General features: G+C 48.3%; 1 protein-coding gene across 10 annotated transcripts in view; it reads right to left on the bottom strand.

The window, feature by feature from the left end:
• Positions 1-18,327, bottom strand: part of heph (polypyrimidine tract-binding protein 1 heph) — a 185,701-nt gene that overhangs the window by 31,595 nt on the left and 135,779 nt on the right. For 4 of the 10 annotated variants that reach the window (XM_075673060.1, XM_075673066.1, XM_075673061.1 and 1 more), the window contains 5 exons: positions 9,042-9,143; positions 6,744-7,055; positions 5,036-5,192; positions 4,271-4,329; positions 2,547-2,706 (listed from right to left, as the gene is read on the bottom strand). In XM_075673060.1, coding sequence (XP_075529175.1) covers positions 2,547-2,706; positions 4,271-4,329; positions 5,036-5,192; positions 6,744-7,055; positions 9,042-9,143 — 790 coding nt within the window. Of the gene's footprint in view, positions 1-2,546; positions 2,707-4,270; positions 4,330-5,035; positions 5,193-6,743; positions 7,056-9,041; positions 9,144-12,337; positions 12,426-15,290; positions 15,560-18,327 lie in introns of those variants that run through there. The other 6 variants (XM_075673057.1, XM_075673062.1, XM_075673059.1 and 3 more) reach the window with 4 other exon arrangements.

Here is an 18,327-nt window from a genome sequence, read left to right as displayed (position 1 = left end):
CACACCATGTGGGCAAGCTAAGGTTGCCTGGGTAACGGAGAAGCCTTTTTGCTCGGGTGCTCATCAGCGGCGCGTCCAGCGTACTAAATGAGTGCGCGCTGTCGATGCTAAAACATGAGGTGATAAAAAAATTTTAGCAGTTTTGGCTCTTGAGGTTGAGTGCACATTGTCACGAAGTGCAGACTGCCACCAGTTTAAACAGCGTCCTACAAATTTAGTTCGGAGATTGTAGGCTTTATGGCTGTGACTTTTATGACTTTTTAGGCTGTGCACCACTTGGGAAGTGGAGAAACCACTTCAACAACGAAAGTGAGGTCACAGATGGCGAGGGAAAGGCTCGAATAGCGGCAACTTTGTTTGCAGTCACCACATTTTCGACATCGAAGATTGCAGCATGAAAAATCAAACGAGACACTGTACGATGTCCGAAATTTCAGTTGCTGTTCTAGATCAGTTCTGTGGAGTTGGTGGCGGTGCCGCAGAAAATTTCGAATAACTGAGCCAGTTTGAAAACGCAGTCTGAAAAGTGCAGTCAGCGGCTTACTTTCCCCTCAGTAGACTTTTTTTTCCTCCCCCCTTTGTTACTTTGTCTGCTTCATGTCAAGATCGCGGTTTTCGGACATTAACCTTTCAATGTCCGCAAATTTATACGAATGCAAACATCCCAGTTGCATGCTCGATTCTCAGATAGGTACGGCTGCTTGGCATACATGTTTTGCACGTGTGAAGCCATTTAAAAATGTTTTGGTGATGTTGCAGCACCACTTTTTGCGCGGATATTCGTAAGTGCGGCAACTTTATATGCTATAACCAGTCTGCGCATGCAAATCACGGACCAGTTAGGATTAGAGCTTTGTCCTACTCGCTTGATGTGCACTGAACGTACCAAAAATGAAACAGGGCAGTAGTATAACTGCAAGCAAAAACAAACACGAAGGAAGCAAAACAAATGAAAACAAAGGCAGCACAATAGCGAAGCAGCTGGTCTTAGTCATAGCAATTTAGATCGCAACATTGCAACCTGCAATTCACTGTCACAAAATATGCTCAGAAAATGTTGCGCATTTGCTTCACCAGCGACCAATTTCTCACGTGATTAGTGTAAGGTGTTAAGTGCACTTACAATTATGAAAAAAGGCGAAAGCTACAGAACAATGAAGTTAATAAACTGCACAGATCTCAAATTTGGACTAGAATTAAAGCACAGTTGATGCCCTACATAATTGCCTGAAGTGATTAGGTAATGCAAGCATCCTAGCGCAATAAGCAAACACTTTTTGCTGGATCATCTGCTACTGGTAGCTTCTTCAAATCGCGGATTGAGGGTTTTTCACATACTACAGTCAACGTCCGATTTTTCAGACTCCCTAGGGGCCGCAAAAATGTATTAAAAATTGCATTCTAAAAGATGAATGCAGGTGCTTTACTGACCCTAAGGGCACAAATCACCACAGCGCGTCTGAGATAGCTCAGGCCTGCTAGACCGCTGATTAGGCATACCGGTGCTCTTACTGCAACAGGAGGCGGCGAATGCCATGTGTGTACAATTAAAAAATGCATAATGTCCCCCATGACGGCGGCCCCTTCCTATTCTTGGTATGCTTCACTGCAACACACTTTGGCACATGCTTGACCACGTGAGGGCCGGGCTGCATGGAGCAAACTTTCACGGCAACCTCTGTACGGTAGAAATACACCGAGTGGCACACCTTGCCAATTGTTCGCTGGCTTGGCTACGTGAAGTGAAAAAGAGGCACACATGTTGCTGAGCTTTCGCCACCTCACTGTTAGGGTTGCCAGACTCAATAAACACGTTTTTCTGGAAAAAAAAAAAGAAAGATGACAGTTTTTATCCTAGTGTTTGTTGTTAAAAGCTATGCAGTATAGAAAAAAAAAATTTCATAGTTGCGTTTAACAAACACTTTCACACATTCTATTAAACTGTAAAACCTTTTAGTGGGCTGCCATTGCGCCATCCAACAACATTATGCGGTGGCACCAGCTTGGCGCATGTACAGGGTACGGCAAAGTGTACTGCAACGCATGTATAGCCTGTATAATGTGCGTGTGCCTCCCGTTTCACACGCAAGCCTGTACGCAAGTGCGCTGCGGCGATCACGGTGTCTAGTACTGAAGCTGGAAATGATAGCATCATCGAAATTTGGCATGAAACGGGCCTGTCAGCAGCTCTCATTCTAGATGCCGATAGCCATTTCGCGTGCCGCCTGGCCCGGACAGATGTAAACAACCTGGAAACCAGGCACCAGCCGGCTTCTAGCTATAATCTCTCCCCCCTCCCTTCCCCCCCCTTTTTTTTTCGGCGAAGGTGTCCACCTTATCAGGAGTGCCCGTAAAATTGGTCGTTGACTGTTTAATGTTTCACACATTATATGGCGGTACTGTATTCTAAACCTATTTAAAAGCAGAAATGAAATCATCAGCCCTTACGCAGTCACAATGTTTCATTTTGGAGCGGCAAGTTAGAACCAGCCAGGGGTGCTACATGACGGCAAGAAAGAAGACGAGGAAAAGACATTTGCTCTCACCGGCGAGCCCGATGTCAAGGGTGGGGTCCCCTGTGGGCAGGGTGGGGTTTGTGAAGTCGCGGCTCTTGTCGTTGTTGTACTTCACGTTGAGGTTGGTGAGTTTGGAGTACTCGATGCGTAACGTGCAGCACGCATTGTAGATGCTCTGGCCATCCAGGGCCTACAGTGAAGAAAGAAAAGACAAGTTGCAGTGCGCCACGAGGACAACGCCACGGCTCCACTGCAACTGAAGGACAATGCTAGTCTATGGCATGGCACCAGGACAACGAATGAAGCCTGCATAAAACAGGAAATTTCACAAATTGCCCCATTTACGCCATTCTAATGTGCCCAGGGTTTAAAGGCACACCAATGTGGAAACTGACTTGAGTTGTGAAGCAAATTAGCATTCTGCAATACCAAAAAAGAAAAGCCACTCTTACCAGAAGAGGCTTGCTAAGCCAGCAAGATACAGTTGACTTCCATTAGTTCAATCTCAATGGGACAAATGACGGGTCGAACTACGCAAGCGGCCGAAAAACACAGAAACACCGCCGATTCATTTGGCAGTACAGCATACTTCTGTTTATTCCACTCCAATGAATTCAATTTCAACCAAAACTTCCAGCCAGCACCCATACATTTCATGGGGCCTAACTTTTATTATTTCGATCCTGAAATTAGCCTTCGCCGAATCATTTGCACTTTGTTAGTCATCATGCACAAGCCCAAACACAATGGTGACTGTAGAGGCAACTCCAATAGTGGCAGTGGCAGCAGCAGCGGCACTGTGGCTCTGCTTAGGTACAGCGAATGCTTCGCACACATGTGAACTCCCACCGAAAACACCTATTTTCGGCTTGCTTTAGAAAGATTCCAAGACTAAAATGGTAACCCAGAATGGCTTATTGTATATTTACTCGATTTTAGCACACGCCTCTTTTTTCTTTTTTTTACCCCGAAGATTTGTCCAGACATTGCTTGGGCAGTGCAGCCCAATATTGAAACCAAAACCATGTTTGCAACACCCTGCCATCAGAGCCAGCCTAGCCAACGTCACTGCCATTGCTATCGCAAGATAGCTACCATGCATGCCAACAAAACAAGCTTGTGAAGTGTTCACGTCATAGCGTTACCCTGACACCGCCGTCGTTTTCAGTTTGTTCGAGAGAGCAGATTCACACTACAAGTTATTTTACATGTTAAGCTAGCAGCAACAAGTCACGTCACATGTTTTTGGTTTTCTTGCGTGTCGCTGGAGCAGTCTAGGCGTGGGCCACCATCCCGCTTGAGATTATGCTACATGGACCAGACCGTACTGAGCATGACGTGCTTCTTCGCAAGCAGCGATAAGCTGCTGTAGAAGAGTGATGATGATAGGCATTAAGTAAATAAATTTCCATTTTCTGAAGGTAAGGCTCGTGTGTGTATGTGTGTTAACACAGACGTTTGGGCGAGTTGGTAAGACATATTTGAAACAGAACAGCGCCGTAAGGGAACAGTTAAATGTGGCCAAGTTGTCTGCCACGGTGACCCCCACAAGCGAAATGCAATTTTTGCGGTTTTGAAGTTTGGAAATTGGGTGCACCTAAATCTAATGCGCACCACAGTTTTTTGCAACAGAACGAAAGTAGCTGCCTTTGTCAAGCTGCACTCTTTCAGCTTTTTGCCATGTTCTTGACATTGTGTAATCATGATGTTGAATAAATCTGTGTCGTCCACCGCAAGTAGACAATGGCACTCACCAGCTTTGCCGCCTGAGCACCCATGACATCGCTGAACTGAATGAGGGCTTGGAATGAATCTGGGAGGGAGAGAGAGAAAGGCCGGTTCAGCAACGACACAAAAAGAAAAAAAGGGGAGGCGGGAGACAGGACAGGATATAACACAAAACAGTTGGTTTACGAAACAAACTTTCGAGCTCAACCGAAAGCAGAACGTGGCATACTGCCAATTCTAGCATCGGTGCCCTCGATCCAGCCACCTGGCATTGTAATGTGAAGTAAATATCAATCGGAGCAGCTCTTTGTTTCGGTGCTGCTAGGCCTACAGGGACAGTACTGAGCCAGGGAAGTGGTTCGATTTCCACCTAGCACATGGCACCATAGCGAATCACTGGCAATACGGAATGCTCATTCGGAAGCCTCACACGGAAGCGGAATACGGAAGCCTCAATATTCGGAATACGCAAGCCTCATTCTAAATTGCATTGTTAATACTACACTCCAGCACTGTATGCAGCAACTATATACTAAAGCTTGAGGTGGTGCATGCATACTGGCCTTAATGTACCATGCTAACATGTAACATATCATGCAAAGCTTTAATTCTCTATCATGAGTAACAACAAACACCCAAGCACCAATATTCGAGACGGCATGTACCACGCAAGAAACACCACAACATGCCGAGCACTAGAAGCAGCTTGTTCTCCAGATGCATGAAGGACAGAAAGTACCTAAAACACTGAATCGGAGTGACCCGAGCAGGTGAAAGAGGACGCTACTCACTGCTCTTGGTGAAGGTGACTATCTTGAGGACCTTTCCTGCTCGGCTGAAGATGCTGTGCAGCAAGTCCAGTGTGACTGGGTAGATCTGGTTGTCCACCACGACACGCAGCACCGTGTTGGCACCACCACCCTCGCCCCCTTGGTTGGCCTGCGCAGTCTTGCACAAAGGGCAAGCTGGATCACTAACACTGAGCACACACGCACCTTGCCAGAAACCAAGGGAAGCACCCGAGTGATCACTTTCGGGGATGCAATCGCTTTCATGCGACTGTGCAACTCTAACACTGGTCACATTGAAGTATACTGCTCACGTTCCTGGCACTGTGCAAACATAGTTAATGTGGCATAGTACCAGGAATGTTATCATCCGTATACGCCCAGTCACATGAAACTTCACAGATGTGAGATTTCAAGTAAGAAAATTCTGCAAGCAGTTAATGCAGTGATATATGAAGCCTTCCTTAAAGGGACACTAAAGGCAAATATTAAGTCAACGTGAACTGTTAAAATACCATTCCATAAACCTCCCTGTACTTGTTTCGTGCTGAGAAAAGACATCATTTAAAGAGAAAATTGCATCCGAAGGGTCCGCATACCCTTGTCGCAACTCAAATCGCCCGCCTCCGAGCTGGAGAGTGACATTGTTGCATACGCCATCACCATCCATTACTGCCATCGGTAAAAAAAGCAGCGCCCGACAGACAGTGCTACAGTTTTTCTCTCAATACGTAAACGTGCGGCCATGGAGGAAACCGAGTGAAGACAGAGCGTTGGATTTGCCGCTGCCACTGCTTTCAGTCAAGTGGTGTGGACCATTCGGGCACACCATGACATCCCATGGACATAAACTGCTCTGCTACTTGCAGTTTGTGAGAGTTCCGTGGGCCCAACAGAACCAGCACAACACTACATAACAAAACTACTACTGAAACACGGATGCGCGGGCAGCACGGAGTCAAGCAAAAACGAAACCTTTCAACCGCCCGCATTGCTGTCAACGGTAAAGTCATTGAGTTATTTTTTCCAAACATCAAATAGAACTGGACAAATAGTATTTTCTTCTGTCCTATAATGCAATGCAACACTCTTTTTATTAGGAGAGGTTGAGTACTAGTGACAGAATTAAAATTAAGAGTGCCTACATGGTCGGGCCAGTACTCAAAAGTCCCTGCAACTCACAAGTTGTGTCCTACATTTACCTCAATTTCTTGATTACTAAAACTTTGTTCACGATAATATTGAAGCCTGTGGGGCCAGTGGCTCCATGGCTGCGCTGCTGTGGCGCCATCACCCCCTGGGCTTGGCTCATGCGCACCTGTGCCACGCGCAGCCAGCCTGTGGCCAGAGCGTGAGCAGCGGCGACTAGGAAGCAGCCTAGTTGGTCTGGGGCTTCGGACAGTAAAGGTTGTCTCTTGAATGGCTATTGCACTCTGCGTAGTCTCCGAGAGCCTTTGCTGGCCACTGGCTCTGATGCCATAGCCCTGAGCCAAAAAGCCTTAGACATTCTCAAGCATTAATCTACCAATTTAGCTTTACTTTTGCCTTTAGCGGCCCTTTAAATGGTTTTTAATAAGGCGGTGAGAAATGATGAAGCACTGTAAGCGCACTAAACTTTAGCCCAATTGGTAGGAGACTAATCCTCCAGGATCACTGCGTTACTATCCACATGCCACCTGTGAAATGTAGAGAGATCTACACCAAGACCCACCAGGGAACCATGGACGCCATCCGTCTTGAGCTCGCGGTGGTTGGAGAACTGGACGTAGACCACCCGCCCGCGTACGGTTGGCGAGGCCTTGGCAAAGTAGTCTACCATGGCAATGGCTGAGCTCTCGTCGGCCATCTCGAGGAATGCCTGATTCTTGCCCTTGAGCTGGAGCACGTTGGTCACTTTGCCAAAGGGCACACCCAAGTGCACAATGTCCGTGTCTGTCGCGTCATTGGGGATGTTCCGGATGTGCACCACCCTCGAGGGCTTGCCCGCTCCAACCACCACTTTGCCACCTGTGTCCAGCTTCACCTGCAGGTTGCGCCACGGTTCAGAGGTTGCGAGTCAACACCCATCACAAGCGCAGCCTTCACCACGGTTAAGCAGACCGTGGTTACCGAAAACTGCGCTCATTGCTCAAGTTGCACGGCAGACATAACCACAGTCGGTCTCTCAAGGATGGTTATTGTGAACTGGGCTTGCCAACCTCGGTTTGCCTTCATAAACTGACATCAAGCAAGATGGCAGACTCCATGGCAGCAAGCATGTGCAGCATGGCTCAGCAGAAAAAGAAAAATTAGTGAGTAACCTGAAGCTCGGGAAATGCTGAAAATCAAGTGCTAAAATGCAGAAAGATATGCATGCCACAATGCAATGAACACGATGCAAGTGCGTAATGAACTGTTTTGACTTTTGTACTGGCTATGTTAGCGACTGCCACAAAGGTACAGTTATCTTAATTTTCGCCAAGTCACCAGTTGTTTCAAACTTGTCAACGGTTTTCAATATCATACAGTGAATATACACGGGTCCTGAATATTTCACTGCGCCTGTTCGAAAAAACATTTTCCGCTCGTTGCTGCACTGTTCTTGCTTGAATTTTGCAGAAAGATCGCATTTTGTAGTCTACGTCGTTTAGTACAACACTTGGCACAGTTTCAGGGAAGGCTGCCACGTGTTGCCCGCTCCTGGAACAGGCGACTGCCCTCCCTGAAACGCTGCTTTCTGCTGCTGACGGCAGGCGGTGACACAAATTTATACTTGTGCTATTGCGACAGCAGCTCGCATCCACAAAGCACAGGCAAATTTGCACTTTCTTCTTAAAAACCAGGCAATTAACTGCACCAAGTGTTATACTAAACAATGTGGACTCCAATATGCAATCTTTCTGCAAAATTTGAGCAAGAACCATGCAGCGGTGAGCTCAAAACCATTTTTCAAACGCCTGCAGCAAATATGCAAGACCCTGAATGTTTTGCATGTCTGTATGCTAGTAATTGACTTTCCATCCATTTGATGACAAGGTGGTCAAGCTAGTTTGCTTGAACAATGGGAGAAGGCAGAGAAATAAGCAACTATTTTTTCTGACAGCTTCAAAATGTAAAAAAAAAAAAAGGCCAGGAGAATACTGAATATTGAATCCACAGTGAGAAACACAAATAAGCAGAAACTATCCACTGGCAGCCAAAAAGCAGGAAATTCTAACCTGTTTTCAACTCTTAAAACTGCCCACATTTTGAATGTTTGAAAAACCTGATGCCTACAAACTTTCAGGACACTTGTGGAACATCTCAAGTATAACAAGTGCTACGAAACAGAAATGCTTGCCTTAAAACTGCTTTTATTCTTGCTTCTGTGATGAAGTATCAGTGTACAGGTCAACCACTGGTTATGTGACAAGAAAGCTACCACCAGTGCCTCACTTGTGAAATACTATGTAGGGGACCTACGTGATTAACGTGAGGTGAAGGAGGACGAAGCAGAATTAAGTAAAATGTCATGTTCTTGTAGCCAACACCCATGTCCCTTCACCACATATACATATATGTCTAGTGGTATTTTCACACCATTAGCAATATATTTACTATGATATAGAGTACCTAAAGGTGATATTTTTTGCTTGCAACTAGCAACAATGTTACACAGCCTATAAGCCGATGTGAGTAACAATTTTGATCATCTTAGGTATTAAGGAAAAGCGAAGAAGTGCTACTGACACTGGTTTTGAACCTTTGCATACATAAGCTTGAAGGAGTCGTTATCTCATGTCATGGATAGTTGCATACCGGTGTGACATGCCAGTGTGCATGGTTTTATGCATATGCAAGTTGCAGCAACGAAAATTTTAGGATAGTACTGCTGCTTATAATCTGGTAGATAAAATACACAGAAAACACAAAGAGTACACAAGAATGCAAAACCCCTTACAAACGGCAAAGTGCTCTAAAAGTGACACTAAATTTGCCCGTCTAACAGGTGTTTAAGGTAGATTGTGAATGTTCAATAAAAGCCCCTAACCTTTTTGGCGTCATTGTTGTTGTCACTGTGGTTGTTCTGTGGGCTCATGATGGTGCCATTGCTCACGGCGTTGGTCTGCGTCAGCAGCTCGTCTGATCCACGCTGCAAAGATACAAGAAGGACATTGGAAAGTCTGTTAAGCTCCACATGCCAACATGCAAGGAGTTTCTCTTGCTTCTACAGCAGCACTGGTTAACATACAGAAAGAGCTTGCGTTCCCGAGAACATGCTCTGACAAACTACAAAACGTAAGAGCAATACAAATCACTTGCCAAACAGGATCCTCCTGTCAGACTCAAATGAGCACACTAGCTCCAGAGAAAGACTTATCGGAATTGAAGGATTGGAATTATAAACACGATGCCAGTAGAAAAAGCTAAACAAGAACAGCCGTAAACCATCCAGTAAACAGAACACAACTGAATACACGGCAGCTCCGGCTTGCATACAGAGACAAACGAGTTTTGGATTAGGGGATGCAAGCAGCCTGCATACTCAAGAACCCGAAGTTTGATTGGGTTCTGCTAGGAGAAGTGGCTAGCATATGCAAGCAGAATGAAGCCTCTTGCATTCCGCTTTCTGATGCAATAAGAGAGCTGAATGGCCTTATTTTTTTTTTTTTTCAAACTTCTGGTTGTGAAGCAATTGCCAGCAAGTAGAAGCAGGTAGTTTATTTAGGGGAAGAAGTCCCAGCACTTCACACAGCTAAAGGTGGCAGCACTGGGGAGTCTACTAAATAGCCCCAGAGATACAGCCCGTGGAAGGATTGCAGAAGCCCCCCTTGTTAGGCCTCAGAGTTAGCTCAGGCCACATGGAGTGGCCCAGACAATTCTAACAACTGACGTGCCTAAAAATATAATTTATCCTTTTAAGTACACAAAAGGTAAATGTTGCATACCCTTCTGCATTTTCTGCCATGCTAAGAAAACCAAGGAAACAAATGCATACAAACTTCCACTCGCGATCCCATGTGCGGTTTTATCATATGACCCTACAACAGCGATCCCCAAGGGTGTGTGGAGGAGACAAAACCAAGGCACTTGTTCGAAAAACTCTGACTGCTCTTATTACTTGAAGCAACAAGCTCGAGATTCAAGCTCCCATACAAGATTCTGCAAGCTTCTGACTGCTTATCAGACTGTTTATTAGTCAGAACACTTTGGAAAGAAGCACACCCAGTTGCAACCATGGGATATAACCACAAAGACAACCAAACTAAAGCCTGAACATAGTGTAACTAACCATAAACCAAAACCACTGGATGCAGACTTGCAGTTCAAATTAGGTGCAACTATTTGTAATTGTTCACTCTCGATTCTTAGTTCGCAGTAAGAGAAACAAACTGACATTCAATTCTCAAATGAGCCCTCCTTTCCAAGAACCAAGTGTTATCGGAAAGGCTGCACATCCCATAGAGAGCGCATATCCTGCTGTGGCTGCCCGTCTCTGAAGTAGAAAGGCACACCACAGCACTTATCAGTCTAGTGCTATCCAGTGAAGAGGTCAAAACCTCCATGATAAGAAAGTATCAGTAAAGACAAGTACAACTCAAACAGAAGGCAAGCTGCCAGCCAAGAGTGAAGAGATGTGAAAAGAAGGAAGAGTTACCTTCCTACTGGAGGGCAGCAAAGTATGCACCTTAACTGACCACCAGAGAATAACTTAGGAGAACCGCGTATAAAACAGAACCCCCCCCCCCTCTCCTTTCACGGATATGGTTAGCAAGAGCTACGCAAACACTTTCCGCATGCTAGTGTTGGCCAAGCGCCAGGAATGCGTCCCCAAGCCTGCAACAACAATTATGCAGGCTCAGACCATGCAATCACTCTTTTCTGTGCTTTTTGCCCTTGTCCTATCACTGCCACACTTGTGCACTGTGTCATTACTGCTGGGAGCAGCTGTTCGGTGTGACGTGTTGTAAGAAAAAAAAAAAAACTTGAAGGGAAATAATCTAAAAAGAAAAAAAATTCTGGACCGAGAATTGTGCTTGCAATGTTGCAACTACGCACCACCGCATATTCCAAAGTGAAGGTGGGACTGGTAGCTGCGTTGAAGAGCTCAAATGCGTACTACTAATGTAACGAGGCCCCTAGCACCTAGCAAATGCTACACACGAAATTTCACAGCTCAGGAGAGTATACTACACTGAGCATGGTGTTCAAATAAAGACCCGACCATTACGTTTAAGTACATTGTTAAAAAGAGCACAGTTTGAGCAGTCCTCTTGGGAGCATCACCACGCATTCAGTCCAGGAGCGTATAAAATTTATGCAAGCAAAGCTTTCTGGGGTGCTTGTGCTCATGACAGTGTTGTGGCGATGCGGATGGCAGACGACAGTTGTGACGTGATGTTTAATGTTACCTTGCGTGCAGCACTTGTGTTTATCTGCGTAACACGAAACCCAGAACAACACGGGTTTGCTCGAGGCATTGTAGTGTGCCACTGATTTGCAGCATGCTGGAACGTTAGCACTGTCAATCCCTCACATGGTACACATCACATCATGGCTGAAGTGTTTATTAGCTGGACGGCTGTGATGCTTTAATGCCGCTTAGCATCTGCATGCACTGCGTCAGTTGTTCGCATGGACAAAGTTACACGATGTTTACTTTTTAGGAATAGCTGAAAGGTGCTGTACCGTACCTTGAATGTAATTTTTTTTTTACAGCTTGACTGCTACCGCTGAGATGTCTAGTAATAGTAGAGATCCTATACGAGGACTGCATTTTTACGTTGCCTTCCTCTACTGCCGCGATCCTCTTAGTATGTAAGCTGCCCCTACCGAAGAATGGCAATGTTGTCACTCACTTGTTTCATCAATTCTCTGTCTCCCTTCTACTATTCTAACTACTCTCTGGGCTGTTGTGCTTGAGTAAAAGGTAAGCCCTACAGCTTTTGCAATGCTATTGGGGGGGGGGGGGGGGGGGGGGGCTCATGTGCAATTGCTGCAGCCCAGAGGGCACCGTGTTGGCGGCCGGGCAGCTACACAGCGCACTGTGGCGACGCCCTTTGAACTGTTGTTAAAATCTCATAGACCCCTCTCCCGTGCCTCGGCCATGTGCATTATACACATTCTCAACCAATCCCCAACGTGGCATGCAGGACAGCAGCAGCAGCAGTGGAACAGTCGAAGGAAGATGCAAAGAAAGCTTTGCTTTAGAATATAGTGAGCACGGTGTTGAAATGAAGACCCAACAAGATTAGGTTTAAGTACAACGTTAATGAGGGCATGGTTTGACCAGCCCTCTTGGGAGAAAGCATGAAGCTTTGAACGAGCAAAAAGCGTTGCCCGCACGTGTGCCAGATGTGGAAAAGGGTCCAAAGTGCGAAGCCTGAATGCAGAGGCAAGAACATCCTCCTCCTCCATCCGACGAAGGAAACGGCCGTGACGTCGGCGTAAATAATGCAAACACCGGTATCGCGGCATACCGGACAGCTCGCCCCCCCCCCCCCCCCCCCCCAAAAAATTATGTCTGCCCTGTCAACGCTAAAGCCCCTTGATACTGAAAGTAGCGCCATTCTGTGAACTTTGCCGCCGCGCCGCCAACCCTCGCACATCCTCCTCGCCCGCCTCTCCACTCAGCGCTTTTCTGACCGATGATTGGCCGCTCCGGCCGGCCCCAGCCGTCGCCTTGGAAACGCGCGCGAAAGCGTCGCTTTGCTTGTGTTGTTGTTTTTCTTCGGCGCCATGGGCAGGCCGTGTTCCTTTATTCAGCTAATTCGAACTCTGCATTTCGCACCGCGTTATGCCGGGTTGCTGCGCATTTCAGTGCACAAGCCGGCGTGAAAAAATAGCTTCATGCTTTTCACGATTCCTCGAGGGAAGAACGACATCAGCCGCAGAATAAAGTGGATTCACAACATCGGACGCATATCGTCTGGAGAATAACACCATGCAATGTTTCATGTTACTGGGTTCGAGCTTATGCTACTTCTAACCGGCGGTTTATATAAATATTTTTATTTTCCGAAGTGTGTGCCATCCTGGATGTTTTGTGTGTTTTCCGTGTAACGTTTCAGGAGTCACCTGCAATAAAAATTGCATCTGGCCAGATATGTGCTGGTGTGTCACAGTGGCTGTGTATTCTATGCTCCAGACCTGTACTCTGCGTCTGAAATTTGTGTTGGGGTGGCACGATGTTTTCAGTAAGTAGCTGAAAAAACTGACAAAACCCTGCATGCCGCCCTCTCTGATCTATGGTAATGGCTGCGGCTGGCAGCTTTTCCAGCTCTTACGAAACAGCTTTATTGGCAAATTGCAAAAGGAATGACATCTGGGAGAGTCAATAATGCCACAGATTGGAAGAATAATGTGCAAAGGAGGACCAAAACTTCGCGCAAATAAGCTTTGAGCATCTTCTTGCCTGCTATGGATCTTTAGAGCGATGAAGGCCTTTGTGTGACCGCCGCGACTGTGAAAGTCTACCGCGATTCCGAGGTCTAGCGGTACGTGAGGAGCGAGTCAGCAGAGATGCCTTTTAAGGCTGACTTTCATTCGCCATAGGTGAAATCTTTACAATTTATATTTAGTTATGCTATCAAAATAACGTCAGATTCTTAAGCTCTGTGTTTCTAAAATAGTACGAATTGTTTCCTTGAAACCGACCCAGTCACAGAAGGGCTAAATCCTATCTTATCGTCCTTTACAGCGCTGAATATTGCATCACCACGGGCGTCTGACGCACTAATTGAATGCATTCGATGGGCTACACTGAATAAGTCACAGAGACAGCATCCCCTTCCCATCTCTTAATCTAGTCGTCCGTTGCCGTCAGCAATCATTCATAAATTTCAAGCCAACCCTTGGCTACGCTCACTTCTACAGTAGTCAATAAAAATATATCTCTCTTGAGAGCGCGAAAAACTAGAAAAAAATTGTTCTCTTTCAAGCAGGAATGAAATTTCTATAGCCCAGGTATTAAATGCGCGGCATATGCATTACACCGAGGCCCCGAGCCTTTTAGGACTGAACCCCTCCCACCCTGCACCCCCCCCCCCCAAAAAAAAAAAAATCCATAATCACGTTATAGCAAATTTCGCATCATTTTTGCGGCCACTGTCCTGCTTCTGAAGCTTCACGCACGCAATGACGTCCAACTAAATTACCGCAATCTCTGCCTGGCTCGACTGCAAAAATATAGTGTCATAAAAAGTACTTCCGCGAAAATGCAGCACTAGTTGAAATTGCATTTAATTGCATTCACTGTGTCGAAAAATATTAAAGAATGTACAAATTTAAATTAAATACTGCGCTAATTAAAGATCTGCCCTGTTGAAGTGACCAGTATAAAGATATCAAAGCCAATGTGGGCTATATACAATACGCTGCGATTGTTAATTCATGCCGCAAACGCGCACGTTTAGCGCTTTCATTGCTCAAACGAGAAGGTGATAAATGTGGGTCATGGTAGAGTCAAGCACATTGCATCCCTATCTAGTGCTTTCGTTTAATAATAGAGCGCGAAAAAAATCCCGAAGTTAGGTGCGATCACGGGTGCCAGCTGATGCATCAAGCCGGCGAGCGCGCGATGGCCTGCGAAGCGTGCCGTGCGCAGCGCGCACAGCCGGCGGGCGAGGAGAATCGAGGAGGAAAGCGCGGGAGTGGAGGAGAGTGTCGCTACTTTCAAATTATTAAGGGGCTTTAGTCAACGCTCGCCAGCAACGGCACCTGGCTGACGTGTCGCAACAGCGCGCGCTGTCACAGACACTCGCACACTGACGCGCCGACGCAACGAAGCGCGCCCTTCGGGGCAGCCTATCACAGCCACAAATCGAAAGAATGCTTCTTTTTTTTTTTTTTAAGTAAGCAAAAAGCAGCGAGGGAGATGAGAGAAGAAGTAAAAAGGGGGAAGCAGGAAAATGGCCGAATGGAACACACCGCGCATCAGAAGCCAGCCGCGACCTTGCCTCTTTCCGCGGACCGAGGAGGGAAGAAGGGAGTGGGGGTACGACTGTCACTTGCGCAAGAGTTAATCGCTCGCGCTCCGCCGCACAGCTGCCGCCGAGACGAGATCGGGGTGCCGGGCGTCAAAAATAGCAGGGGTGACGGGGCGCCAGGACGGAGAAGGGCAAAATAATGAAAAATGTACAAACTGCTTCAAATGTAACAACGCGCGCCGTCGCACACGTATGCGACCGACCAGCGTCGCGAGATCAGCGACAGGACGAACAACGCTAGAGGCATGCGCTCGGGGGGGTGGGGAGGGCTAAGCGCGGCCTGCCAGATAATCCGGCCTCTCGCGGCTCACCTGTGCAGGCATGCGCCAAGCTAGCTGCGGTCGCTTTCGCAACCATCGCCGCTGACAGGTGTCAAAAGTTGAGGTGGCGTCGTCCGGAGTGTCGACGCTGGAAAGGTCTCGCGCCTCGACCAGAGCAACGCGGCTGCTGCCTTTTTTCGAACGGTTCGGCCGCGAGCCCTGTCACACTGAATTACGTGTGTCCACGTCGGGTCACTCAAGGGTACCTCAGGGGGGAGGGGGGGCAGCCCTCGGTCTCATAGTGCTTGCGAGAGAAACCATCGAAAGGAATGGCGACGGCGTAAAGATCTTTTGGCGCCGCGCAACAGCAAAACATGCGCATTGGTCGAGGCGGAGGAGCTGCGCCGTAGCAGAAGACTTTCTCCAGTGGCGCTCTCTAGTGTAGGAAGGGCGATCGGAACTGCTCGAAAAGCAGCGTTGTTAACGTTTATTAAGCGAAAGGAAACGCGAAGTCTCTTGGGAAGATGACAAGGGAAATTATCACTGTGGGAGGGGAATAAGCAGGGGAAAATACCCACGAAAGATTTTCTAGCCTCTTCGGTTCGGCCGCTCGTAGGTGCCAGCGGGCACTGAGGAGGAGAGTTTACCCTCGCGAATCGCAGCGTTCACGAAGAACGCCTTGAGCCAGCTTCTCTTCGACGTTAACCACACCTTTCATTTTGTCAGCGCAAATGCCGACGCCAAACAAACGCGCGCAGTGTAGACGTTGGAAAGGAGGGACTCATGCAGCGCCGCTGCAGTCACTGGTCGAAGCTGCGCGTGTTGGTAAAAGAGTGTTTGGGATACGCAAATCAAAACGCTCTCACCCTCCCCCCCCCCCCAAAAAAAAAATTCACCGACTATTAAGATACTCCATAAAGCGAAATTTGTGCGTAGCTCCACAAGTGTTTTCATTTCGCGATGTATTGGGTGGCGCGGTCAATCTGTCTCGTGCAGCACGTTGCAGACGGAGCGAAGTGTGGCGCGACTGCCTCGCAAATCGGGAGATCGCCAGTGGCAGCGCGTGGGTGACGCGTGGGCGCGATGCACAGCAGCCGCCGCAGACAGACCACCGCTAATGCAGCGCTTTGTTTCCATATATGGCATCGGTGGCGTCATCGGTGAACGGTCGACGCGCGCTACTCTAGCGCCATCGTCGCCGCAGAGCGCCTCTTGCGTGGCACTACGCTTTTCTTCTCACGCTTTCGCTATGACCCCCCCCCCCCCTTCGCTTCCCGCCTCATGGTTCCGCGTTCCTCCTCGCTCTCGCCGCCTTTCATCCCACGCTGCGCTCTGCGTTCGCTCTTTTATCCTTCGCTGTGCTCGTTAGTTCGGTTACGAGTGACGTTGACGTCGACGCTCCCGCAGGAAGGGTCGCCTGGAGCTGCGCTCCAAAGCAACACCGCCATGCAGGGGAATGCACGCCTACGGAGCACACAAGAACGCGCCAGAGCGCCCCCCCCCCCCCCTATAGCATACCCGCTTAGAGGCTTTGCAAAGTTATAAAGTTTTCAACAAAATATTGCGTTAGAAATGGAACAAGTCGCAATGATTTCGCGTGTGTTTAGAAAACTATCAGTGATGTCAATTTAAAATATAAAGCGCAATGAAGTCCGAAGAACGTTTGAAGCAAAAAGCACGAGCAACAGGAAACCCCGTGTACCAACTTCCCATGGAAAACGGAGCGATCGCCTCCAGCAACACAGCTTCCACAATTCATTATTTTGAGTCACTCTCTATTGGCTATCATTTCCTACAAGAGTGCTCAAGTGGCTTAAAGTTAACGGATTCAGGGAATAAAATCACCGGTACTGGCATGCTCAGAAGCCAAAGTGCCTTTTTTTCTGTATTCATTTTTTTGATGGCCATCTGTATATAAACTGATTCTGAAGCAAGTTTGAGAAAGCGTGCGCTAGCGACACTCCATGCACAAAATGAGTTCGACGGAGGTTGGGATAAATCAAATAGTCTGTGTGGGCGGGTGGGGGAGGGTGGGGATGCTAAGGTCCCCCGAAGTTGCACGGCGGGCTACGAGGGACGCGGTATATAGTGGAGGATTAATTCCGGCCACCTGTGCTTCTTCGAACGCGCAACGAATGGACTGCACAATTACTAACCATGATTTTCAGAGTGTTCCGGCCCCGCTTCAAAGGTAGGCGGAAGACAGCAGCTACATACAGCATTTAAGGGCAAGCGTTAGGTGGCCTCCAACGGCAAATATAAAGAACGAATGAGCGGAACTGTTAAGAGCGCTGCGAAGCGACCGCTGCTCGTTCACCCAGTCCCTCGCTTGCGTCTGTCCCTACTTCCAAACGTCCCCGGATCCCGGGCGAACTGGCTGCTAACTTCACCGCCACCATTATACTAAAAAAGCGCAACGAGGAAGCTCTGTAGAGGCACGCCAACGCCGTCTTCGGACACTTAACGCCGACTCGCGCGTCAGAGATAATCTCCCTCGGCAGGTGCGGCGCGATCAAAAGGATACCGGGGGCACGCGCGCGACGCGCTCGACGAGAAACCGCGGTCGCTGCTAGGCAAGCACGTGCCCCCGCGCGCCGTTCTCGAGCACAGAACTTCGCCGCGCCGCAGCGGACTTCCGGCAGCAGCGGGCGCCCGCTCTCGCCCCAAGGTCGCACGGCGTCGACGACGGCGGCGGCGGCGGCGACCCGCAACGACTCCCTGCACGCACTGGCGAAGCTTCGCAGGACGCTCGGCTGGCTGGTGGGCGATTGTTTCATCAATGCGCGGCAACACTCGCAATATGTTCTCGGCAGTTCCGCGCAGCAGTGCCGTGGAAGCGCGGGCGCCGCCGACCAATCGGCAGGGCAAACACAGCCTAAAGGTATCCCGTGTCGATCCGAGTCGATCCCGGCAAGCGTCTGAGCATTTGGAGGCCTCCCAGCCTCGACCCCTGCTGCGCCGAACTACTGAGACAAAGTATAAGATAACCTCCAGGCCTGCGGGTCTCGCGTTACGTGACGTCATTCCGCGGCGGTCGACGGACGGCGCCGATCCCTTGTCGAAAGGAACGGCTCACGATCGGCGCACG

This window comes from Dermacentor variabilis, chromosome 10, assembly GCF_050947875.1.
Source record: "Dermacentor variabilis isolate Ectoservices chromosome 10, ASM5094787v1, whole genome shotgun sequence".
In the NCBI taxonomy this organism is placed as follows: domain Eukaryota; kingdom Metazoa; phylum Arthropoda; class Arachnida; order Ixodida; family Ixodidae; genus Dermacentor; species Dermacentor variabilis.
The sequence above is the reverse complement of the archived record's forward strand: the minus strand, read 5'-3'. Positions and strand labels throughout refer to the sequence as shown.